The sequence below is a fragment of the Ascaphus truei genome, chromosome 3, assembly GCF_040206685.1.
Source record: "Ascaphus truei isolate aAscTru1 chromosome 3, aAscTru1.hap1, whole genome shotgun sequence".
Lineage (NCBI taxonomy): Eukaryota > Metazoa > Chordata > Amphibia > Anura > Ascaphidae > Ascaphus > Ascaphus truei.
Window position 1 is genome coordinate 361,836,967 of NC_134485.1, and position 26,809 is coordinate 361,863,775.

The 26,809-nt window shown below is 40.8% G+C and overlaps 1 protein-coding gene across 2 annotated transcripts in view; it reads right to left on the reverse strand.

Annotated features, from left to right (window-relative positions):
• Positions 1–22,058: 22,058 nt before the first annotated feature.
• The window catches only part of SERTM1 (serine rich and transmembrane domain containing 1), a 92,425-nt gene continuing 87,674 nt past the window's right edge, over positions 22,059–26,809 (reverse strand). For both annotated transcript variants that reach the window (XM_075593436.1, XM_075593437.1), the window contains exon 2: positions 22,059–24,283. In XM_075593436.1, coding sequence (XP_075449551.1) covers positions 23,782–24,111 — 330 coding nt within the window. In that variant the 5' untranslated portion in view covers positions 24,112–24,283 and the 3' untranslated portion in view covers positions 22,059–23,781. The remainder of the gene's footprint in view (positions 24,284–26,809) is intronic.

Sequence of the window (26,809 nt, forward strand, 5' to 3'; positions counted from 1 at the left end):
TTCGCGTGTCTACCAGATGGCATAAATTCATGAATTGTAATGCAGTTTATATATATATACTGTGCAGTATTGCAGCCAGCGGGAATAAAATGCTTCAATCCCTGCTTGGAAAATAACTCAATGTACTCGGGCAGAAAACAGTCACAAACCTCAATACACCCGGGTATACCCGAATTCGTGGGACTAGCCAAGCTCGAATAAAGTGTGTCGCCAGTGTATGGTGTTACCATAGGTGTGGTGCATTACCTGTTGGCTCACAGGAGGGCTGAGCTTCCGCCACGGGAACCTGGGACATAACACAATACTAGGGGTGATCACTTACACGATGCAGCGCCTCCACCTGCGATGGCTCCCGCCAGAGGGGGAGTGGTTCCTCGCAGGACAATCACTAATAATCACATACACAGTGGGGTATAATAACTAATGGCTTTACTAACATGCATAACAACTCATCACATTCATAATGACCTGTGTCCCTCTCACGAGGAGACACTTACTGCGACGTCTCGCAGGACGCTCCCCAACACTAGGTGATCCCACCCAGTGTCCAAAGAACCCCCACCCAATGTCCCGCATTCTTGCAGAGGGAACGTGGGTGACTGCGCAGTCACTAATTACGTTAAGGGCCCGGTGGTGCACTTAAGAATGTGTGATACCTGCCGAGCACTCCGGTGCTCGGGTCAGCAACTCTTCACAAAGGGTCAGACGTGTGATGAATCCGTCTGATCCTCCACCCGAACTCCTGGCACGTGCGGACCGCCAGGGGCGATCCTATCCTGAGGAAAATCTCTGTGGACCCCAACGTGGGTCCGAACTCCGTCACTGGAACCACAGCATCCGCTGAGTCCCTAACTACACTAGGCACTAACGTGACAGGTACCCTAACCTAGGGCCTGTCCCTGTCGCACCACAACTGGGGAGGGAGAGCCTATCTGGGACCTAAGGGGTTAATAGCCTACCTACTCCCCTAACGGTTCCCAGTCCTGACTCCCACTAACAACTGCCTAACCTGAGTGACAGGGTCCCTTACTCTAGGGCAGTCCCTGGCAACACTCACTATCATGGGGTAACTTATAGCTATCTTGGGCCAAGGGGGTGCTGGCCTAGTACAGGGTCCCTCTCTCCGGTACCCTACCTCCTTCCCTTGTCTGCCCCTTGCTCTGACTAACTAGCAGGCTCTCTGCCCGCGAAATGTATCCACTTGCTCTCCTGGCAGTCCTGCAGCCCTATTGGCTCCTATGAGGCACCTGGGGTGCGTGGCCCTAAGCCTCATGGGAGTTGTAGTCCCGAGGCACCTGTAATAACATTGGGGCCACGTGCGCGCCTTCCCTCTGCCTGCACTAACTTCTAATGGCCACCGCAGCCTCTCACTACCTATCCCTACTCTCGCGCGACTCCTTCCTGCCCTCGCGCGATCTTCTGCGCATGCGCGACTATCTTGGGCCGCCGGGGACTCTCTGCGCATGCGCGAACAAGCGCAACATGGCGGCGCCCTACGCAAGAGCCACCGGAGATCTCCTGCACTCCGGCGAGCTCCCTCCTCGGCCCCCACCCTCCGGAATGGCCGTCGGATCTGCCGCTGGCCTCTGACAGTACCCGACAGCGTCCGTGGCCACGGAGGCTCCCTGGGAGGACGAAGGGGGAAAAAGGTGACCTGGCTACACAATATTCCATGTCGCGTGGAATTTCTAGAAACCTTGAAAGTCACAGAACACCGGCACTAAGGCTGAGGTAGGAGCAATGTCTGCAATACATGCGTCCAACACACAACCTGCAGACCTCACTGTACTCACATTAGTTGTATCAACAGCAGAAGCAACTATCCTGCCGATCCCACAGACCCCGCTGCACCCACAATACCTGTAACAGCATCAGACACCACAGTACCTTCCCGTCCCGTCGACCACCAAGCACCCAGAATATCTGCTGATACTACAGACCACCAAGCACCCAGATTACCTGCTGATCCCAGCACCCAGCACGGGTCACCATCGACCGCATATCTCCAGCTACAGTCTGTTTAGATACCACTCAGTTAACGCTTTGTGGGAGATTGAGGTGTGTACAGTACTGTAGGGGAATTTTGTTTGCTACAGTATGTTGGCAAGTTTTTGTGTTTATTAACATTTGTACTTTCCTGTACATTGCAATTGAGGATCAAGTTCTATCAAGTTCTATTGAGTGTCTGACACTCTTCCTAACCATTCATACTTGCAGTACAGTAGTCAGGTAGTGTAATATACTGGCCTTGTTTAGCAAAAACTTGCTACTGCTGCGACACACTTTATTCGAGCAAATGCCCAGTTTGTACCTGGCAGATACCTGGAATGCGCCGCTCCTCACCTCTGACAAGCCCCGTTGCGTTTGCCTTCCCAGCCATGGTTCATGCCTGGCTGACGGGCGGCTGATCTGTTAAATGATAATGATTAGGATTTAATAGGCTGCAATGCTTCGCGTGTCTACCAGATGGCATAAATTCATGAATTGTAATGCAGTATATATATATACTGTGCAGTATTGCAGCCAGCGGGAATAAAATGCTTCAATCCCTGCCTGGAAAATAACGCAATGCACTCGGGCAGAAAACAGTCACAAACCTCAATACACCCGAGTATACCCGAATTCGTGGGACTAGCCGAGCTCGAATAAAGTGTGTCGCCAGTGTATAATCCTGCCCCACTCACTCTGCTTCAGAGCACCGAGATGTGGCTGCAGCTTAGTGTAAACAAAGACAAACATGGTTTGGAGGGTAAGCAAACAGAAGGTTCATGTTTTAGTGCAGCGGTGAGCAAACTGGGGGGCGCCAGATTATTTAGGGGGGGCGCGGGCTGCGTGCGGGGAAACCTGGGGGTGGGCAGAGCTTTGCACGGGCGGCCAAGAAGCTCCATGCTGAGGCCTCTTCTCTGCTGTGTCTTGCAGAGGGGGCGGGGCTTCTCTCTGCACACAGACAAGCCCTCCTTCTCTTGCTGTCTGTTTCCCGCCCCAGTTTTCAGCAGCATGGGGGATCGGAGCATGCCCCCCCCCCAGATGAAACTGTATGACATGATTATGATTGTGTGTGTGTTGTGTCTGTGTTGGTTGTGATTGAGTGTGTGTTGTGATTGAGTGTGTGTGTTGTGTTGGTTGTGATGTGTTGAGTGTGTGTGGGTGTTGTGTGTGTTGTGTCTGTGTTGGTTGTGATTGAGTATGTGTGTTGTGATTGAGCATGTGTGTTGTGATTGAATGCAGTGGTGCGCAAACAGAGGGGCCATTTTTTCATGTCATTTTGATTACATCAGGAAGCGGGGGCCCGAGAAATTTTATGGATGAAAAGGGGGGCTCGGCTTAAAAAGTTTGCTCACCCCTGTTTTAGTGTATACTGTGTTAATATTTCTACTATTTTTTACTATAGATTGCAAAGGAGAGTCATGTGGAGATTCGCTGATGGCGTCCTGGTCCTCCTAGCCACATAATGCACCTAATCAGGTACGTAGTGCAGTATACTGTACGTTGTGTGTCTTGAAATGCATACAATGCTGTATAATAAGTGTAGCGCACTTTCCCCCACCCTGTGGAAGATATGGCGACTACGGTGTGTGGTGCGTTACCTGTGACTCACAGAAGACATGAACCTCCTCCGATGGGAGCGTGGGGTGTACCTGATTCTTATGGTGACAGAGCCTCCACCTGCAAGGAACCCCGACTTGGAGGGATGGACCGTTACAGGAACAATACTAATGATACACGCACACAAATATATGCTAACAACCTTTACTGAACACAGTAACATGGATACGCTGTACCACACAGTATAATAACAACAACAGTGAGTGTCATATGTAGGAGCAAATGCACACCGCTGGTAGGTGCTGGAGGGGGGTACTTATCTGCCGGTGCACTGTATTCAGGGAGGTCCAGACATCCCAGAGGTACTCGAGCAAAGGAATGGAAGCAGGCACACAGTCTTTCTAAAGGTGCAGTTTATTGTGCCACCAAAGGTCCAACGTTTCGGCAAATAGATAGAACTGCACCTTTAGAAAGACCGTGTGCCTGCTTCCATTCCTTTGCTCGAACAACAGTGAGTGTCCCCAGAGTACATTGGGTGCCAGGCACCAATCCCCTGATGTCCCTTTCCCAATGTCAAGGCCCACCCAAAGTGTTGGAGATAGTGCTATCCCATGGAGTGTTAGTGCACTTGGTTAGGTACCTGCCCGGGGCTCCAGCACCCGGGTAATGCAGAATAACAATGAGGATCCGTCTGATCCAACGTTGTCATCTGCGATGTCGTCCGCCTCCACGTGGGGTGAATTCCGGCGAGGATAATAACACCTTACCGTCTTTATGGTCCCAGACTACAGGCCGCAGTCACCGCGTGGCGTCTCACCGGTGCTGTACCTGACTATATGCAGCTACTGGGGAAAGGTCCCTGACTATGGGCTTTCCCTATAGCAGCCACAAGCTACAGTGAGTCGGGGGCCTAGCTGGGGCCTTAGGGGGGCGGAAGATCTGGCCTAGTCCAGGGGAGCACTGCTCCCTAGATACTACCTACTCTTCAGAGGTCCCTCTTCCGACTGGCATGGCTTCCCAAGTGCACCAAATGTATCTATCTCCTTGCAGGAGACCCTGGGCGCCCTATTGGCTGCTGTGTTGCAGCAGTCCATGAGGCTGCTGGGAATTGTAGTCCCCGCGGAGCACTTTTTCTATGGACCGCCATTTTCGTTTCACTACGCATGCGCGATACTTCTAATGGCCGCCGGGTGCTCTGCTGCGCATGCATGAGCTTCACAAACATGGCGATGTCCTGTCATTTGTTCACCGCGGGTCTCCGACAATGTGCTCACCTGCTTATCAGCCTCCCCTCACACACAACTATCCCCACAGCCAACGGAGGGAAAAAAGAGGGGGGGGAAGCACGGAGGAACCGGGGAACCAGAGGGGATCTAGTTACATCAGTAATACAAGTATTTCCAACGTCTTGAGGAATGAGGACTGACCAGCACAATTTGAAGTGGATAATTGTAATGTATTTAAATCTATAATCATTTTATTTTGGAGAGGTTATATAATGTTGAATATCACATGTAATATTGTACCTGCTATATAGCGTGGGATATGATTTGGTCATATCCGAATACATACTGTATTGTAAATAAGCTAATTATTATATTGGTTAAGGGAATTTTGTTTTTATTTTTATATCAAAAAAATATTAAACTGCTCAGCACAATTTGAAGTGGATAGCTGCTACCTGCTACCACTGTATTGAAAATAGTGTGGGATATGATTTTGTCATATGTCCCAATACATATAGTTCTGTAAATATTTTATATTGTATTTTGAATTCAGTGCACTTATTTTCATGCTCCTTACTATGGGACAGACTTTTTTTTATTTATTTTTATAAATATTTGTTGTATTAAAACCAGCACAATTTTAAGTGGACAACTGCTTCTACAGTATATACTGTAAATTGTGCATAAAAATGTTTTTGGAAAATATGATTGTTTCAAGTTATTATCACAGGCTTAAGTTTGCTGTCGCATTTGTAGAATCAAGCAAGCAAAGATGTATTGAAAATTAACAATTTATTAAACATTTTCATAAAAACATACAGTATACAGTAACATAATGTAGAATAGGATCTCCTAAGGCTCTTCTCTCCCATTCTGTAAAAAAATCACATCAAAAACATGCAAGCGAAAAGATTAGGCAAAATCACTCCTCCTTTCAATAAGTCCTCCATTCTGGCTCTCATCCACACACCATCCATCCCTCCACCCCTCCGTGTGCCACCCATTTTTCCGCTCCTCCACTCAATCGCCATTATCCAACTTTGCTGGCACTATTGCAGTTTAATGAATATCCCCTATGTTTCATATGCTTATTGTTAGTTGTAATGTTTTATATATGTAGTATATTATATATCTAAAACAAAAAACAGAAGTGCATGCTCCATAGCACAGATATTTAATAAAAAGTGAAAAATTCAGAGTCAGGAGGAAAACACTCAATAATATAAATGGAACAATTAAAATATCACCAATGATGAGTCCTGTGAGCAAAGTCCTGCTGAATGATGATTGGATTAAACGTCCCACTGGTTCAGATGGCGCAAAGATTAAATATGTCAGCTTGATTCCAAATACAAGCAGGACATTGAGAATCAGTGCAGAATGATGAACTCCATGGAGATGTTACAGGTAGGAGTATGCCCCCAAATGATTGCTGTAATAGTGATCCAGTGTTTAGATAGGTCCTGAGGCTGAAATACCCTCTCTCCAGTACAGATGATAAAAATGCCTGTAAGGGGAAATCCCTGTTTCACAGTGTAAGATGGAGACCGATTAGGGGGAAATGAAATCTTGGCTTTATTGAGTCTGTCCTTTTATCCAGGCAAAACATACAAAACAACAAAATAACAAACCCCTATCCCCTTGTAAGGGCTAACTTACTTCCCCAGACCCTATCTGCAGGACTGGAGGGATATTCTTATTACCAGCCTATCACCCCAAAGTCGCCGGAGGTACCTTAAGCAGGTGACCCTCCCTGTCAGTCTCTGGCAGGTTCCTGGGTCCTCTGTGTCAAGGAAATATAGGTCTCTGGGTTTATTGATCTCCGCACAGCCTTTGTGTTCAAGACAGGGTCTGTGTGCAGGCTTCTCTGCTCTCCTTCTGTCAGCCCATATGTGAGCTAAGGAATTTCTCTCCTGTGTCTCACGAGGCTTTTTACAGAGCTCTCATTAGTACAGATGGAGACTAGTTAATTGAGTGGCTGCAATTAACTATCTCACTGCTTGATTCTCAGAGCTCTGAGGCTGCTTTATTTAAACTGGGATAAGTCCCTGTTACTCACAGCAACTGTGATCAGCTGGGGACTTTGAAAATGTAAAGGAGCCCTCTGCAGAGCGTCTCGGAGGAAAGGCAAACTGTAACCAGTAGTGTATGCTGTATTTAAAACCAGCGTGAGCAGTCAGTTATCTGCAGCTCTGAGGCACCAAACCTCCACTTCAAGCAGCCAGCAGCTGCAGCTCCCCAGTGGCTGAAACGCAATCAGCTGCAATAACTGACAAATAGGTAACAATATTTAGGATGAGTGCAATGCTACAAATATTCATCCACCTGGCAAGATATGGTTCCTATGGTTCCTATGGTTCACACATCGCTTCTCCATTTTGGCTTTATTTTTGTTAAATAAATCATGACACGGTGTTATAAGTCATGTGTTATTGTTCATCTGAGGTTGTATTTACCTAATTTTTAGACCTGCTACGGAACAGATGATTGTTATTGTCCTGATATGTAAAACCATAGAATTCAAAGAGGGTGTACTTTCTTTTTCACACCACTGCGTGTGTGTGTGTGTGTGTGTATATATATATATATTATATATATATATATATATATATATATATATATATATATAGATATATATATAGATATATCTATATATTTATATATATATATATATATATATAGATCTATCTATCTATCTATCTATCTATCTATCTATATATATATATATATATATATATATATATATATAGATAGATAGATAGATAGATAGATAGATAGATAGATAGATAGATAGATAGATAGATAGATATAGATAGATAGATATATGAGAGACAAACAGAAAAGAACAATAAAGCAGCGCCTAAGTGATGATAATCTTATAAATTATAACTGAAGATAAACCAACATATGATTAATGTCCTAGTGCCAATTATATTAATAAATAGAAAAAATAGTGCTAAATAAAATCCAATAATAACATAAAACTGTGAATGAAAAAGGGAAAGAAATATACACCAGTCCTTTCAAAATGTCCAATAGATGTTGCAAAAGTGATGTTGATATGGGGGTCTCCGGCTGCTCTCAAAAGGGATGAACCACATTCGTTGGAATCTACAGAAAAAGAGAGGAGAGAGTGCACGCCCCATAGTATAAAACCGTATATTTAATGATGGGAAGGGTGAGGGGGAAGAAAATGACTCACAAGGGTACAAGAATTAAAAGCGTTTTGTGAAATATCACCACCATCCGGTATCTGCAAGGGGATCAGAAGTCCATCAGTCTCATAGAGATGAAGGGGCAGTGATCCATCAGGATTTCCAGGGTGCCTCCGATATTCACAGCAAACGTCTCAGGATTCCAAAGAATGTCTCCTATACTGGATGGCCGCTTTACTGTTGCGCGCTCGAACCGGCCTGCTTCTGCGCATGGTGACGTAATGTCCGTGCGTAATGCGTGATGACGCTCCCTGACGCGTTTCGACTTTTTCAAAGGGTGATGAAGAAGGGATGCTGGGATATATATACCCTTATGGTGTCCTTGAAACCCCTAAATCCAGCTGATTGTAATTGAACTAAGGGTACACACTCAAAAAACTAATACATACCGCACTAATGAAACAGAACATTGAAGAGAGAACCAAAAAAAGCCAAAGGGCTAGTGACAAACGATTTGTAGTGATCAGATGACTGTGTTAAAAACCATAAATGAACTCATATATACACACACATGAATAAGAACATATTACAATTGGGTAAATTATATCTAATAAGGTAAATGATGTCTAATACACCTAACGAATTGTCAATCTAAAATTCCAACAGGAACAAACATCAACTCCAATATCAATATAGATATAGAATATCTGTAATTGTAAATAATCCAGGACAATATAAAAAAATAATAAAAATGTAATAAAAAATTAAATAAAAAATATATATACAATAATGCATATGTAATATACAAAATATATATATATATATATATTTTTCATATTGAAGAATAGAGGCATGGACTAAGTGAGGGGGACATAGCCAACCTGACCTAATATCCTAAGCAGAATACTATGAAATGATTGTGTGGTGATGTGTTAGACTACTACATATAAATGATTATATATGAGGTTGTAAATGAGGCCAGGGGCCCAGATAAATGGTGTGATAATACATAATGATATAGAAAATAAACATACATATTATACTATTAATGGAAATACAGGTGATTACAGAATGCCTGCCTACAAGATCAGAAAAAGATCTGGGAAGGATTCAGAAAGATGGATAGCAGAGGAGACTCAAGAAACTGGGAAAGTGTGTCCAGAAGGAAGGCACAGACCAGCGTACTAACATCCAGACACTCATTCAATCCACCAGGGGTCAAGGTACCCAAATGGTGGATCCACAACGTTTCCCATCTGCAGAGGAGTTTAAAGCGATCGCCTCCTAGAGCATACGGAGAAATGCTCTCAAGTCCCATAATAGTCATTGACTTGGGATCTTGGTTATGTAAGGATTTGAAATGTCGAGAGACACTATGAGTATTTAAACCCTTGATGACATTTCTCCTGTGCTCCAGGAAGCGTGTGCTGAGAGACCTGGTCGTGCGGCCAACATATTGTTGACCGCATCCACACTGAATGAGATAAACTATATAAGTGCTCTGACAGTTGATGGAGCTATAAATGCAAAGTGTGGTACCTCTGCTTAGGGAACAAAATTGGGATTTGATTAGCAGATGTCTACAAGTGATACAATGGCTGTGTCCACATTTGTGATTACCCAAGAGACCCCCAGGAACGGGAAGATCAAATGATTTAGCTGACTTGAGTTTGGTAGGATCTAAAATACTTTTAATGTTTCTAGCCTTCCTATAGACTATAGAGGCTTTTTCTGGCAGGATGGACCCCAAATAGGGGTCGCACTTGAGAACGCTCCAATGATTATTCAGGATATTATGAATCGATCTAAAAGACTGGTTATATGTGGTTATAAACCTCACAATTGAGGAACCAGTATTAATAGATTCTCTTGGAGCATCATAACTCAGGTGCGTACCTTTGTCGGATTTAGAATTGGATTTTTTTAATAAGACAGACCTGTCCAGAGACCTAACTTTGCTGAAGGAGTCGGAGACCAGATCAGGATCATAACCTTTGGACAGAAATTTTTGCCCAAGTAGATCAGACTGGCGTAGAAAATCAATGTCTCTAGTACAGTTTCTTTTTAATCTATGAAACTGGCCTAGAGGAATATTATTTAGCCATTGTTTATGGTGATTACTGGACGCATGGACTTAGCTGTTAACAGAGACAGACTTGAAATGTGTAGTTGTAATAATATTTGAGTCTGAATCTGAAGTGAGGACCAAATCAAGAAATACTGTAGATACAGCGTTAATATCAAATGTAAATTTGAGTCCTAACCGATTATTGTTGAAGGAACTTAAAATACTAGAAAAACTGACTCTTCACCATCCCAAATAATAATGATGTCATCTATGAAACGGCCATAATACACGAGGTCAGCCCCAAGCTCCCCATTCAGCCACACAGATGTCTCCTCCCAAAAACCCATAAAGAGATTTGCATAGCTGGGGCGAACCTCGTGCCCATGGCCGTTCCACAGATCTGTAAGTGATACGTGTCTTCAAATAAAAAATAATTGTGTGTTAGAATGAAGTGAATACTCTGCAGAATAAAGTGCTTGTGTTTTTCTGGGAAAGATAAGTCCTTGTCAAGCCAATATCTAATGGCTTCAATCCCCCTGGCATGGTCAATGCAGGTGTAAAGGGAGGCCACATCACACATGGCCCATAAATAAGTGGATTTCCACTTAATATCTGAGATGGAGTCAATGACGTGGAGTGTATCCCTAATATGCGACCTGAGCTTGGCTACAAAGGGATGAAGATAATAATCAACATATTGGGATAGGCCCAACGTCATCGACTCCACCCCAGAAACAATTGGCCTGCCAGAGGGATTGAGCAAGGACTTATGAACCTTCGGTAAGTGATAAAAAACAGGAGTGCGTGGATGTGAGGTAAACAAAAATTTAAATTCCAATTTAGAAATAATACCATCCACCAGTGCATTTGTGAGAAGTTCCTTCAACAATAATTGGTAGCTGCCTACAGGATCATAATCCAACAAGGTATAGGAGGCCGAGTCACCCAGGAGTCTATGTGCCTCCATGAGATATGCAGTAGACTCCTGGGTGACTCGGCCTCCTATACCTTGTTGGATTCTGATCCTGTAGGCAGCTACCAATTATTGTTGAAGGAACTTCTCACAAATGCACTGGTGGATGGTATTATTTCTAAATTGGAATTTAAATTTTTGTTTACCTCACATCCACGCACTCCTGTTTTTTATCACTTACCGAAGGTTCATAAGTCCTTGCTCAATCCCCCTGGCAGGCCAATTGTTTCTGGGATGGCGTCGATGACATCGGGCCTATCCCAATATGTTGATTATTATCTTCATCCCTTTGTAGCCAAGCTCAGGTCGCATATTAGGGATACGCTCCACGTCATTGACTCCATCTCAGATATTAAGTGGAAATCCACTTATTTATGGGCCAAGTGTGATGTGGCCTCACTTTACACCTGCATTGACCATGCCAGGGGGATTGAAGCCATTAGATATTGGCTTGACAAGGACTTATCTTTCCCAGAAAAACACAAGCACTTTATTCTGCAGAGTATTCACTTCATTCTAACACACAATTATTTTTTATTTGAAGACACATATCACTTACAGATCTGTGGAATGGCCATGGGCACGAGGTTCACCCCCAGCTATGCAAATCTCTTTATGGGTTTTTGGGAGGAGACATCTGTGTGTCTGAATGGGGAGCTTGGGGCTGGCCTCGTGTATTATGGCCGTTTCATAGATAACATCATTATTATTTGGGATGGTGAAGAGTCAGTTTTTTCTAGTATTTTAAGTTCCTTCAACAATAATCGGTTAGGACTCAAATTTACATTTGATATTAACGCTGTATCTACAGTATTTCTTGATTTGGTCCTCACTTCAGATTCAGACTCAAATATTATTACAACTACACATTTCAAGTCTGTCTCCGTTAGCAGCTATGTCCATGCGTCCAGTAATCACCATAAACAATGGCTAAATAATATTCCTTTAGGCCAGTTTCATAGATTAAAAAGAAACTGTACTAGAGACATTGATCTGTCTTATTAAACAAATCCAATTCTAAATCCGACAAAGGTACGCACCTGAGTTATGATGCTCCAAGAGAATCTATTAATACTGGTTCCTCAATTGTGAGGTTTATAACCACATATAACCAGTCTTTTAGATCGATTCATAATATCCTGAATAATCATTGGAGCGTTCTCAAGTGCGACCCCTATTTGGTGTCCATCCTGCCAGAAAAAGCCTCTATAGTCTATAGGAAGGCTAGAAACATTAAAAGTATTTTAGATCCTACCAAACTCAAGTCAGCTAAATCATTTGATCTTCCCGTTCCTGGGGGTCTCTTGGGTAATCACAAATGTGGACGCAGCCATTGTATCACTTGTAGACATCTGCTAATCAAATCCCAATTTCGTTCCCTAAGCAGAGGTACCACACATTGCATTTATAGCTCCATCAACTGTCAGAGCACTTAAAGAGTTTATCTCATTCAGTGTGGATGCGGTCAACAATATGTTGGCCGCACGACCAGGTCTCTCAGCACACGCTTCCTGGAGCACAGGAGAAATGTCATCAAGGGTTTAAATACTCATAGTGTCTCTCGACATTTCAAATCCTTACATAACCAAGATCCCAAATCAATGACTATTATGGGACTTGAGAGCATTTCTCCGTATGCTCTAGGAGGCGATCACTTTAAACTCCTCTGCAGACGGGAAACATTCTGGATCCACCATTTGGGTACCTTGACCCCGGGTGGATTGAACGAGTGTCTGGATGTTAGTACGCTGTTCTGTGCCTTACCTCTGGACACACTTTCCAAGTTTCTTGAGTCTCCTCTGCTATCCATCTTTCTGAATCCTTCCCAGATCTTTTTCTGTCACTTGTATTTCCATTAATAGTATAATATGTATTTTTATTTTCTATATTATTATGTATTATCACACCCTTTATCTGGGCCCCTGACCTCATTTACAACCTCATATATAATCATTTATATGTAGTAGTCTAACACATCACCACGCAATCATTTCATAGTATTCTGCTTAGGATATTATGTCAGGTTGGCTATGTCCCCCTCACTTAGTCCATGCCTCATTCTTCAATATGAAATATATATATATATATACAGTGGTTGACAAATCACCAAAAAATCTACTCGCCACACAAAAAAATCTACTCGCCACCTAGTAGCAAACGTGTGCTGCTTGGGCCAATATTTACTCGCCCAGGGGTTAAATCCACTCGCCCGGGGCGAGCAAATGTATAGGTTTGTCGAACACTGTATATATATATATATATATATATATATATACAGTGTTCGACAAACCTATACATTTGCACGCCCCGGGCGAGTGGATTTAACCTCGTGGCGAACTCCTATTGACCCAAGCAGCACACGTGTGGTACTAGGTGGCGAGTAGATTTTTTTGTTTGGCGAGTAGATTTTTTGGTGATTTGTCGACCACTGTATATATATATATATATATATATATATATATATATATATTGTATATTACATATGCATTAATGTATATATATTTTTTATTTCATTTTTTATTACATTTTTTTTTTTTTTTTTTATAATGTCCTGGGTTATTTAAAATTACAGATATTCTATATCTATATTGATATTGGAGTTGATGTTTGTTCCTATTGGAATTTTAGATTGACAATTCGTTAGGTGTATTAAACATCATTTACCTTATTAGATATAATTTACCCAATTTTAATATGTTCTTATTCATGTGTGTGTATATATGAGTTCATTTATGGTTTTTAACACAGTCATCTGATCACTACAAATCGTTTGTCACTAGCCCTTTGGCTTTTTTTGGTTCTCTCTTCAATGTTGTGTTTCATTAGTGCGGTATGTATTAGTTTTTTGAGTGTGTACCCTTAGTTCAATTACAATCAGCTGGATTTAGGGGTTGCTAGGACACCATAAGGGTATATATATCCCAGCATCCCTTCTTCATCACCCTTTGAAAAAGTCGCCCATGTGCAACGAAACGCGTCAGGGAGCGTCATCACGCATTACGCACGGACATTACGTCACCATGCGCAGAAGCAGGCCGGTTCGAGCGCGCAACAGTAAAGCGGCCATCCAGTATAGGAGACATTCTTTGGAATCCTGAGACGTTTGCTGTGAATATCGGAGGCACCCTGGAAATCCTGATGGATCACTGCCCCTTCATCTCTATGAGACTGATGGACTTCTGATCCCCTTGCAGATACCGGATGGTGGTGATATTTCACAAAACGCTTTTAATTCTTGTACCCTTGTGAGTCATTTTCTTCCCCCTCCCCCCTTTCCCATCATTAAATATACGGTTTTATACTATGGGGCGTGCACTCTCTCCTTTCTTTTTTCTATAGATAGATATATATACACACAGAGAAAGAGCGCAAATATCCAGTAGTATATATGACACATTTATTAAAAATAGACAATAGTGCCCCTAAGTTGCTGAATGAGACAAATATATAAACATATAAACAAATATATATATATATATATATATATATATATATATATATATATATATATATATATATATATATATATATATATATATATATATACATGTAGAGGTATCAGTACCGTGTTAGCCGAGCTTCAATAATCAAAAAATAAATAGATGATACCGTTCTGTGGCTAACGAAATGCTTTTATTTGTGCGAGCTTTCGAGATACACTGATCTCTTCTTCCGGCGATGTTACAATGAATGAAGCAAGGATAACTTGAAAACAGTGTCTCTTGGAATGTTATCTGTGCTTCTCCTTCCCCCGGTGTGGATGTGTTTTATGGCTAGAGGTGTCAAAGGGTAACTGAAAGCAAGTGAAGAAAGAGTGTGTATGTGTATCAGTGTGAATAAAAATGAATGGAGAGCCCACAGTATAAACAGTGCTCTACACAAGGTGTGTGTGGAGTGAGAGGGATATAAATGGTGTGGGTGGGTGTGGAAATGTGAGAGTTTGTAGCACAACTAAAAGTGTGTGTGGATACTATGTGGTCCCTATTGGTGTATATGGATGGAAAAATAAGGAGTATTAGTATGTGTGAGAGACAGCTGTGTGTGCATACATATAGCACAGTATGTACAGACATGGCCTTTAGCGCTCATGGGAAGAGAGTTCGCTAGTGTCAGTAATGACTCATAAAATTTCGATCTCTGTTTAGGCCACTGCTAAGTGTCCCGAACAGTTGCATAAATTTGTATTCATGCAACCGTCTCTCTTTCGGGGTTTTAAGATTACCTTTGAGTATGGCAACCCTCAGATCGTTCATCTTATGGCCAGAGTCAGAGAAATGTTCGCCAACAGGACTGTCTCTTGTTCCGCGTGTGATGCTGTGGCGATGCAGGTTCATTCTCTTGTTTAGCCCCTGTCCTGTCTCACCTATGTAGTAGCAGCCCCCTGGGCATTTCATGCACATGATGAGGTACACGACATTGCTGGAGGAACAGGTGAACCCTCCTCTGATTTTGTATTCCCGATTCTTGTGTGGTATTTGTATTGTGTCCGCTGTGTAGAGCATTGCACAGGTTTTGCATCTTGGGTCCTGGCATGGTTTTGTCCCGCATTCAGTTGTACTGCTGAATACTTTACTCCTCACCATAATATTCTTGAGATTATGGGGTTGTCTGTATGATAATAAGGGTGCTTCAGGGACCTAACATGCAACCATCTACAGTCAAGCCATACGATACAACCGGATATGCTCCGACACAGCAGACAGAGACCAGCGGATTAAAGCCTTGAGATCAGACTTTATAAACCGTGGATATAACCACAGAATTGTAGACCAGCAAATTCACAAAGCCACCAGAATACCAAGAAGTGATCTCCTTGAATACAAACAGAAGGAGACAAGCGACAGGGTTCCTTTGGTGGTCACATATAACCCACACCTAGGAGACCTACGCAAGATCGCCAGGAAACTACAACCCATCCTCCAGGAAGATACAAGACTGCAACAGGTCTTCCCTGAAGCACCCTTATTATCATACAGACAACCCCATAATCTCAAGAATATTATGGTGAGGAGTAAAGTATTCAGCAGTACAACTGAATGCGGGACAAAACCATGCCAGGACCCAAGATGCAAAACCTGCGCAATGCTCTACACAGCGGACACAATACAAATACCACACAAGAATCGGGAATACAAAATCAGAGGAGGGTTCACCTGTTCCTCCAGCAATGTCGTGTACCTCATCATGTGCATGAAATGCCCAGGGGGCTGCTACTACATAGGTGAGACAGGACAGGGGCTAAACAAGAGAATGAACCTGCATCGCCACAGCATCACACGCGGAACAAGAGACAGTCCTGTTGGCGAACATTTCTCTGACTCTGGCCATAAGATGAACGATCTGAGGGTTGCCATACTCAAAGGTAATCTTAAAACCCCGAAAGAGAGACGGTTGCATGAATACAAATTTATGCAACTGTTCGGGACACTTAGCAGTGGCCTAAACAGAGATCGAAATTTTATGAGTCATTACTGACACTAGCGAACTCTCTTCCCATGAGCGCTAAAGGCCATGTCTGTACATACTGTGCTATATGTATGCACACACAGCTGTCTCTCACACATACTAATACTCCTTATTTTTCCATCCATATACACCAATAGGGACCACATAGTATCCACACACACTTTTAGTTGTGCTACAAACTCTCACATTTCCACACCCACCCACACCATTTATATCCCTCTCACTCCACACACACCTTGTGTAGAGCACTGTTTATACTGTGGGCTCTCCATTCATTTTTATTCACACTGATACACATACACACTCTTTCTTCACTTGCTTTCAGTTACCCTTTGACACCTCCAGCCATAAAACACATCCACACCGGGGGAAGGAACAGCACAGATAACATTCCAAGAGACACTGTTTTCAAGTTATCCTTGCTTCATTCATTGTAACATCGCCGGAAGAAGAGATCAGTGTATCTCGAAAGCTCGCACAAATAAAAGCATTTCGTTAGCCACAGAACGGTATCATCTATTTATTTTTTGTATATATATATATATATATATATATATATATATATATATATATATATATATATATATTTGTTTATATGTTTATATATTTGTCCCTTTATCATTGTGTGGTTGTATTGAAACACATTTTCCTATATAGTTGCAGCTTAGTGATAGGCATTCTTTTGTTTTTAATTGCTGTTCTATACATATATATATATATGTATAGAACAGCAATTAAAAACAAAAGAATGCCTATCACTAAGCTGCAACTATATAGGAAAATGTGTTTCAATACAACCACACAATGATAAAGGGATATATTGTATCAAGGGAGATTGTTCACATATTATGTGTATCAATGGTAGTCCAAAGACGAGATTCAAAACGGAGATTGAGAGGTTAAATCCAATGCTGTGTATTGGGGCTTAGGTTTGTTCTCACCCACTCGTAGACATAAATAGTAACCACAGAATCCGTCAGCTGTGCCTACTTCTTCCTGGAGACCACAAGTATGTCGATCCGGATAATAGATGGTATTTGATGTGATCACTTCAGCTCAGACGAAATCCCCGATGGAGAAGGTGGAAGTTGGGGTATAGCCCCATGGCTGATCCCCGGTCTGTCAGCGTGCTGTAGCAATGCGAGGACCCTGCACTCCCTCTTGAAGAGACAGCTGGTTACCTTTGACTCCGTTCACACAGCAAAAGTTCACCTCACTTGAGCTCCACTCCGCTTGCAGATGAAGGAGCCACCACACTCCGATTTTCACAGAGAATTCTCCCATCCCTCAGTGCTCGTTGCATCAAAGTCCTTAGTGCAGCGGATAGGTTTTAAAATTATAGTATTAACCCTACGCGTTTCGTCAGAAGGGGTACTGACTTCATCAAGTCTTTCACGCAACGAGCACTGACTAATTTTGTGGTTACTCTTTATGTCTACGAGTGGTGAATTCAAACCTAAATCCCAAAATCCCAATATACAGCATTGGATTTAACCTCACAATCTCCGTTTTGTATCTTGTCTTTGGACTACCATTGATACACATAATATGTGAACAATCTCTGTTGATACAATATACTGTATCCATTTATCATTGTGTGGTTGCACTGAAACACATTTTCCTATATAATTGCAGCTTAGTATTAGGCATTCTTTTGGTTTTTTTATTGCTGTTCTATACATATATATTTGTTTATATGTTTTATATATTTGTCTCATTGTTTATCAACTTAGGGGCACTATTTGTCTATTTTTAATAAATGTGTCATATAGACTATTGGATATTTGCACTCTTTCTCTTTGTTGTATATTGCTTTTTGGGGTTAGGTTACCCTTACTCGAGCTGCATCATTATCCATAGTCAAATGAATTAATAGTATTTTTCAATTCGTTGACCAATTGCATTCATTAACATTTTTAGTATAGTATATTTATTTATCTGTTATCACTTTTCCAATTCGAGCGCTGGTTCTGTTCTTCTTTTTTGTTTTATATATATATATATATAATCAAAAAATAAATAGATGATACCGTTCTGTGGCTAACGTTCATGTAGAGGTATCAGTACCATGTTAGCCGAGCTTCAATAATCAAAAAAGGTATCATCTAGTTATTTTTTGATTATTGAAGCTCGGCTAACACGGTACTGATACCTCTCTCTCTCTCTCTCTCTCTCTCTCTCTCTCTCTCTCTCTCTCTCTCTCTCTCTCTCTCTCTCTCTCTCTATATATATATATATATATGTATATATATATATATATATCCTTCATGTCATAGCTCTGCTGGTTAGAAACTTGCAAGGAGAATTGCTATACCAAAATATGGTTTTGGTAAAGGGTACGTTTTTCATTTGCCAGAGGTTTTGGCCAATGGAGCTCTGCTGAGAGGCAGTAGCTAAGGTTGATCATCAACATGGCTTTATTGTGAATTTAGCAGAAGGTAAGTTTGTAGGCGGGCACTGCAAAATCAGGATCTCAGCCACAAAATGTAGATAAAATCAGCTTTATTTGGACATGTTGCTGGACATCATAGAGACTCCTGTTTCTCTGACGCGTTTCGTTCCTAGTAGGAACTTTATCAAAGAGTGTTTATTGTGAATTTATTCTATGGAAATATTTCTATTTGCTGAGGTTTTTTTTGGTGTTTTTGGCTAGCAAGGTACTTGGTGGTTTTAAATTACTGTCCATCAGTTTGATTGTTTATTTAGTATTTTTGAACAGTATTGTATGTCTTTATTTGTATAGCGCCATTAATGTACATAGCGCTTCACAGTAGTAATACACGTGGTAATCATATAAATAACAAATAATATAATAGGTCATGGGCATAAGTGCTTCAGACAAACGTAACATTTAGGAAGAGGAGTCCCTGCTCCGAGGAGCATACAATCTAATTGGTATGTAGGAGGAATGTACAGAAACAGTAGAAGGGCATTTTGGTAAGTGCTTCTGCAGGGGTCCAAGCTTTATGTATCATGTGGCTAGTAATATCTACGGTGCTACTCATATGCTTATTTAAGCAAGTATGTCTTAAGGTGGGTCTTAAAGGTGGATAGAGTGGGTGCTAGTCGGGTATCGAGGGGAAGGGCATTCCAGAGGTGTGGGGCAGTCAGTGAGAAAGGTTTAAGGCGGGAGAGGGCTTTAGATACAAAAGGGGTAGAGAGAAGACATCCTTGAGCAGAATGCAAGTATCGGGATGGTGCATAGCGAGAAATTAGGGATGAGATGTAAGTAGGGGCTGAAGAGTGTAAAGCTTTAAAAGTGAGGAGGAGAATTGCATGTGTGATACGGGATTTGATAGGAAGCCAGGAGAGTGATTTCAGCAGGGGAGACACTGAAACAGATTTAGGAAAGAGTAGAGTGATTCTGGCAGCAGCGTTCAGGATAGATTGTAGGGGAGAAAGGTGAGAGGCAGGAAGGCCGGACAGCAGGAAGTTACAGTTGTCGAGACGGGAGAGAATGAGGGCCTGAGTCAGAGTTTTAACAGTTGAGCAACAGAGGAAAGGGTGAATCTTTGTAATATTGCAGAGGAAAATGCGACAGGTTTTAGAGACCTTTTGAATGTGAGAGAAGAATGTGAGAGAGGAGTCAAGTGTGACCCCTAGGCAGCGTGCTTGGGCTACTGGGTGAATGATGGTACTTCCAACAGTAATGTGGAAGGAGGTAGTAAGGCCAGGTTTGGGAGGAAGTATGAGGAGCTCTGTTTTTGTCATGTTAAGTTTAAGTCGGCGGAGGGCCATCCAGGATGATATCGCAGAGAGACATTCAGAAACTTTGGTCTGTACAGCAGGTGTAAGGTCAGGGGTTGAAAAGTAAATTTGTGTGTCGTCAGCATAGAGGTGATATTTAAACCTAAAGGATGTGATTAGATCACCTAGAGAAAGTGTGTACAGAGAAAAGAGAAGAGGTCCCAGGACAGAACCCTGCGGCACCCCCAAAGAGAGATCAATAGAGGAGGAGAAGGTGCTAGCAGAAGACACTGAAAGTACGATGGGAGAGGTAAGAATAGATCCAGGATAGAGTTTTGTTATGAATACCAAGAGTATGGAGAATGTGGAGGAGGAGAAGACGGTGGTCCATGGTGTCAAATGCTGCAGAAAGGTCAAGTACTATGAGCAGAGTGTAATGACCTCGGTCTTTGGCAGCATGGAGGTCATTAGTTATTTTAGTGAGGGCTGTTTCAGTCGAGTGAGCAGTTCGGAGCCAGATTGTAGAGGGTCTAGGAGAGAATGGGTGTTGAGAAAGTGGAGCAAGCGAGAGAAAACAAGACGTTCAAGGAATTTGGAGGCAAAAGGCAGGATTGAAACAGGTCGATAGTTAGAAAGTCAGGTAGGGTCAAGCTTGTTGTTTTTGAGTAATGGTATAACTATTGCATGTTTGAAGGAGGAGGGAAAGGTACCAGAATAGAGGGAGGTGTTAAATATGTGTGAGCATAGGGGTTATAGTAGGAACAAGATGTTTTAGGAGATGGGAGGGAATGTGGTCAAGAGGGCAAGTCGTAGAGGGAGAAGAGGAGATAAATGGTGATACATCCTCCTCTGTGACAGCGGAAAGAGTCAAGAGTTAGGAAGCAGTGTAGGATGGGAGGAGGCAACGGAGGGGATGTTCTGATGAATGGATTCCACCTTTTCCTTGAAATAGTCAGCAAAATCCTGAGGGGAAATGGAGGAAGAAGAGGCAGCTGGGGGTGGTTTGAGTAGAGAGTCAAAGACTGAGAAGAGTCGGCGTGGGTTAGACTTATGTGTGTTGATTAGTGAAGTAAAGTAGGTTTGTTTAGCCTGAGAGAGGGCAGAGTTGAAACAGGATAGCATAAATTAGTAGTGAAGGAAGTCTGCGAGAGTGTGAGATTTCCTCCAGAGGCATTCAGAGGAACGAATGTAGGAGCGCAGCATGCGCGTGTTGGAATTTAGCCAGGGTCTGGGGTCAGAAAAGCGAGGGTGGCAGAGAGAAAGCAGGGCATGTATATCAAGAGAGGAGGTTAAGACAGAGTTGTAGTTCCTGACCAGGTTGTCAGGGTCTGTAGCAGAACTGAGAGAGGAGAGGAGCGTAAAGCGGAATCAAAGGCTGGTAGGTTAATAGAGCATAGGTTTCTACAGAAGCGAGGGGTAGATGGAGACGGGGAGAAACGGGAGAGAGAAAATGAGATGAGGTGATGGTCAGAGAGAGGAAAGGAGAGAGAAAAGTTTTTTGTGAAAACTAGGTCTAGGTAGTGGCCATCCTTGTGGGTGCTGGCTGCAGCCCACTGTTGAAGGCCAAAGAAAGCGAGAAGCCCAAGGGAGAGAGGGGTCATCAATGTGGTAGTTGATTTTTAAATAATACAATTGATGCAGCCTATATCATCAACTCAGTTGCCTATGTGACGTTGTATATCATACGTATAACTTCTTATATATTGTGGGAGAGAACATGATGTTTTCATTGTGCTATTTTAAATACATAAATGATTTTCTCTTCTTATGTTCGCTTGTTTTTTTCTTGGGAGTGCTAGAGATCTATTTTATTTTGCATTCTTACCATATTTGATATTCCAAAAGTAGTCTGTTTTCCATCATGTTTAATAAAGAAGGTTTTTTTTCATACCAAGCTTCTAACTTTTACAATTCTTTACTCAACTCCCTTAATCCACTATCCAACACCTACTGTCTTTGCTCTGTAATTCATACAATGGTTACTAATACTTCACCTTTGTTTATTGATATTTTTAAAATGTGTAAATCATGATATTGATCTCAGTATTTTTTCCTTGGAAATATATTGTTAAATAAATAAAGAAAACAGAAAAGAATACATACAGTCTTCTATTGCTATAATACAGTGTAATGGCAAGCCCGAAGGAAGATAACTAAAACATACAGTAGAAAAGCAGAATCTATAAAGTTTGATATTCTGATGTACAGTGTTGATAAAACTTACCAAATGGTGGATTCTACATTGATGCTTTGAATGATTGTGATCTTCTGCATTTGGTTATAAGCTTCCCATCCTCCTACCCATAGCTGGTTAATTAATTGGCAGGCAGTAAATGCTTTAAAAAGGTCAGACTATTAGACATGGTAAACATTTATTATTTGTGTAGGACCAGTCTTTTGGGGGTTGCCTTCACAAAACTGATAGACATCATCATTTGGGGCCAAATATGTGAGTAAAAAAAGACCCCTCTGCTGAACGAAGAAATATGAAACTGTTAATGATATTATATACAAATCCTTATGCAACATGTCAATAAAATGAAGGGCCTTATCTAATATGTTCTGAAGCGGCTGGTTGCAGTGTCAATGGGAGTTTATCTGATAAAGGTCTGCATGGCTGCTTCAGAGTATATAAAGTCATGTCCTTAGTTATTCATATTGGCTTGCAGGATTATATGCAGCATTACTGTACATGAAACAATGCTGGGGATGTAGAGAGATGTGCATTGGTATTTTTTGTTTTTGTTTACTTTGCTCTTGCATAAAAGGTCACACCGAGCAGAACAACTATTTAAAATGTGTATGTTGTGGGTGAGCTTCTGAAATTGGGTATGTGGTTTTAAGATTTAATTTAGATATTCAGATATTAAAACCAGGCATCTTTGATATTAGTCTCATACTCTATGGAGTCTAACATTGTAAAATAAAGAAGTGGAATCAATAAATATATATCCTTGTTAATAAAGTGGTTCTATTGCAGCACTATATTCGGCATTCTAGTGAACAACCATGTATGTCTGATAAAGGCTACTGTTATTCACTAAATAGCCCTAACTGGGCCGTGTAGATAGTTATCTTAGTTTTATTTTTACATGCTTGTGCAAAGTAAGCAAAACAGAAAATTACCTCACAATGGTAAAAGACAACCCATACATATTTTCTTGATTAAAGAGCTACATTAATATTTTCAGATAATTATACAGAGAAAAAAAAAGTCATGTAAGGACAGTGTGGGACTAATTGTACATTAGAGCACAAAGCGATTCAACGTTAAAATTAATTTCAAGATGTTGATAAAAGTACTGTATCTTCATAAGTTAAGCTTAGTTTTATAATAACTTTAAGAAATGCAAGACTTTGATTTTCAAGAGTATCTTGATTAGACCAAATATATTTGCTTAATTAGTTTTTTTTTTTAATAAGCAACATAACCAACTTGAGTAAAACCAAGGATGAGAATGCCAGCATAAGCTCACCAAGTGCCATGGTCAGTGCAAGCAGATGAAATGCATAAGCAACAAAGAGGAAATTGGGGTAAAAAAGAGAATCATATCAAACAGAATGAACAAGGAATGTGTTTTCTCTTTCAAAGGCATCAATCACATGCATGTTTCCAAGATAAAGCTGTTCCATTTGTTAGGGTTTCCCTTTGATTTCTTCTTATGATGAAAGGTTAGAAAAAGAAGACCGCTGGGAAGAAATACTACAAACCTCTAAATTAGTGAAGGAGCTCCCTGCATCACTAGTGTACTCTGGGTAAGAAGAAGTTGAGGAGATAATGTTTTTCAGTCTCTGAAGAGCAATAATTAACAGCAAGAGCAGAAATGCCAAGAGGCTGAGGAAAATGGACACATATACATAGACATTTGTTAACCGACTTGGCGACGACGATGAATCCACTGAAGTTGAGAGAGAGGTGGGAAACAGTTCCAGAAAAGTTCCATTTCCCATTTCTTCTGGTGATCCAAGTGAAGGGCTGAGTCCTGACATTTTGGCATGAGCAATAGGTCTGCCTCTATCAATATCTAGCAGGGAACAATGAACTCTCTCCTGGCTGTGCACTGTTTTCTTCAACACTTCAACAATGAACTCATGCCATCTTGCAAAGCAGGCAGCGATGTCCTCAGTCAAAACCCATGAATTCTAGTTGTCAAGGTCAATGCTGAAAAATAAGTAACAGTCACTTTAGTTCTTTGTAAAAATGTGTGTTTATGTGATATTAAAAAGATAATATTTAAGGAACAATGGCTGAAAAGTCAGATTTGATTTTGCTCACATTTGTAATGTCTGCTCCAATCAGAAACATATGGACTTCAACTCTAAAGGCATTATATAATAAGGACTAAAGCAGCAGGTTGCAGCTTCGTGCCCTGTTGAATAAAGCCCTTTGGCCCAGATACTCTATGCTCAGTTAGCCGATTTATCGTAAATACAACTTAAATTGAAGTTAGGTTAATTATAATAATAATGCTAATCCAGTTTTACTCTTTTAATTAACAGTGTCACATGTATACTTCTGTTAAGGTTTAAGATATGCAAAAGTGGGATTTCTCCTAACATGGCATGTCCACTAAAGGTCGTTAATGTTAATTGAGGGACTTAACATTAGGTTATTTAGGTCCTACTGAAAGGTGACGTTACTTCCATCCAGACCCTGAAATATGGGTTTTGAGAGAGAGTAATTTGAAATTGTTTCCATTCACATACGATAATTTGAAATCATAGCAAAAACATTGCGTTAAAAAAAACAAATGCATATTTGAATTTTTTCCCCCAATGTTTTTTAATTGTTGATAAGTATTTTTATATAGATACGGGCAAAGTATTTCTTTCGTTTTTGAAGCTTTGGCAACACGGATTAGATTCACAGTACAGTGAAGCACCAAGCCATGCAACATCTTCACTTTAAGCTATTCACACATTAACCTAACACACTATATTAATTTCTCCAGCATAGAGGTCATTAGGCTATTAGATGCTGGAAATAATCTGATCATGACAAAAAAGGGAACATAAAAGCAATTTATTACAAAAAATAAACATGCAAGTGAAACTGCACTTTTTATGGCATTTTAGAAGCTGTCCCTGTGGCTGGCATTCAATCAGTCTTTGCAGAATGGATGCCGACTACACTAGTAATGAAAATGTGATGGATCATCTATGTACTATAGCATACAAGACTGCTCTGAGTGCAGTGCAAAGTTTAAGACTATCAAGCAGAACAATTGTATCTGTTGATAAAGTTAACTCACTAGATTAGCACCTTTCACATGTGTGCATACTGTATCTTATATGAAATAGCGTTACAATGTGCTTCCACTTTTGCTCACACATTAAAACAGGTATAGTACCATTAATAATCTTGATGAGATATTTACATTCTGGCATTAACATTTATTCTTCACCCTCATCTGTGACAATTTAAACTGCTGACACATTCCATTATTACATCCTCAATTTCTGACTGCTTTATTTTAAATGTATACTTTTTTTATGAGTTTCTCATCCTGATTGTCTGTGAAGCGATTCCATAGCGATTTGCTTTTTTCATTTCATGGGTGCCTCGAAGTTCACCGACTACTGAATTGACTCATTATCAGCTATTTTATCACATTACTTATTTCATGATCTAAGCACTGAAAAGATAAAGTCATCTCTTGTAGTGGATGTCACTCAAACAAATTAAGTATTCAATGTAATGAGTCTCTATTTTTTCTGTGTGTGTGCCTTGAATTATATCCATTATTTCTTTACCAAGTCATGCAGATGCATTAAATATTTTCTAGCAGCAACAGGGTAAAATATAGATTTAACCTGCAAAATCCATTCTGAATGTCAAGATCCAGGATTGCTGCATTACCACTGAATACATTGAAAAAAAATAACATATTTTAGATTTATATTCCCCTGATGAAAAATAGTGCATAACATTTTGACTATATATGTGTGTGTGCAGTATGTAAATTTGTATTTATCAACAACATTGTATGCAACACTTTATAAAATAAACAACACAAGACAAAGCATTATAATAGAAAATGTAAACAAACACAAAAGCAGATAATAGTCAAGGGAGTCTCTGTCCCAGAGAGCATATAATCTAAGTTTAGCCAAAATAAGGCAATTTCTTTCCAAACAAACATTAAACAAATAGGCCTATAGATATATTTATTACATCAGATAATGCACACTTTAATTAATTAATGGTGAGTACATTTACAATGCATCTGTCAAATATTTCTATACATTTTAGCTGTGAAATAGATCCATTCGACAAAATAATTTTCTACAGTCAACTCAAGCACTAAAGGGATTAATGAACTATTTTTATACTTTTATACTGTTCTATAGTCAGAAAGACCATTTCTAAATCTAAACACTACATTGAAGGCTAGGGTTGAGAATAGTTAGACTTTTGTAATGGCAGCCAGTTTCTTTGGGGCTTGATGAGTGGTTAAGATTATGAATATGAGGTGGTGTCTCCAGGAAGAAGAGGGTTGATACTCCTGACTTTGAAATATGGAATTGTCAGGATAACCTATAGGATCATCAATGTGACCATCATAATTATGGACATTATCACATCATTATGCATTGTGTTTTCATATACATACACAAATAAATACATTCTCGTGTCTTTGACTAAAACATTTCTTTAAAGCAACACTTTGTGGAAATAAAATTCAGG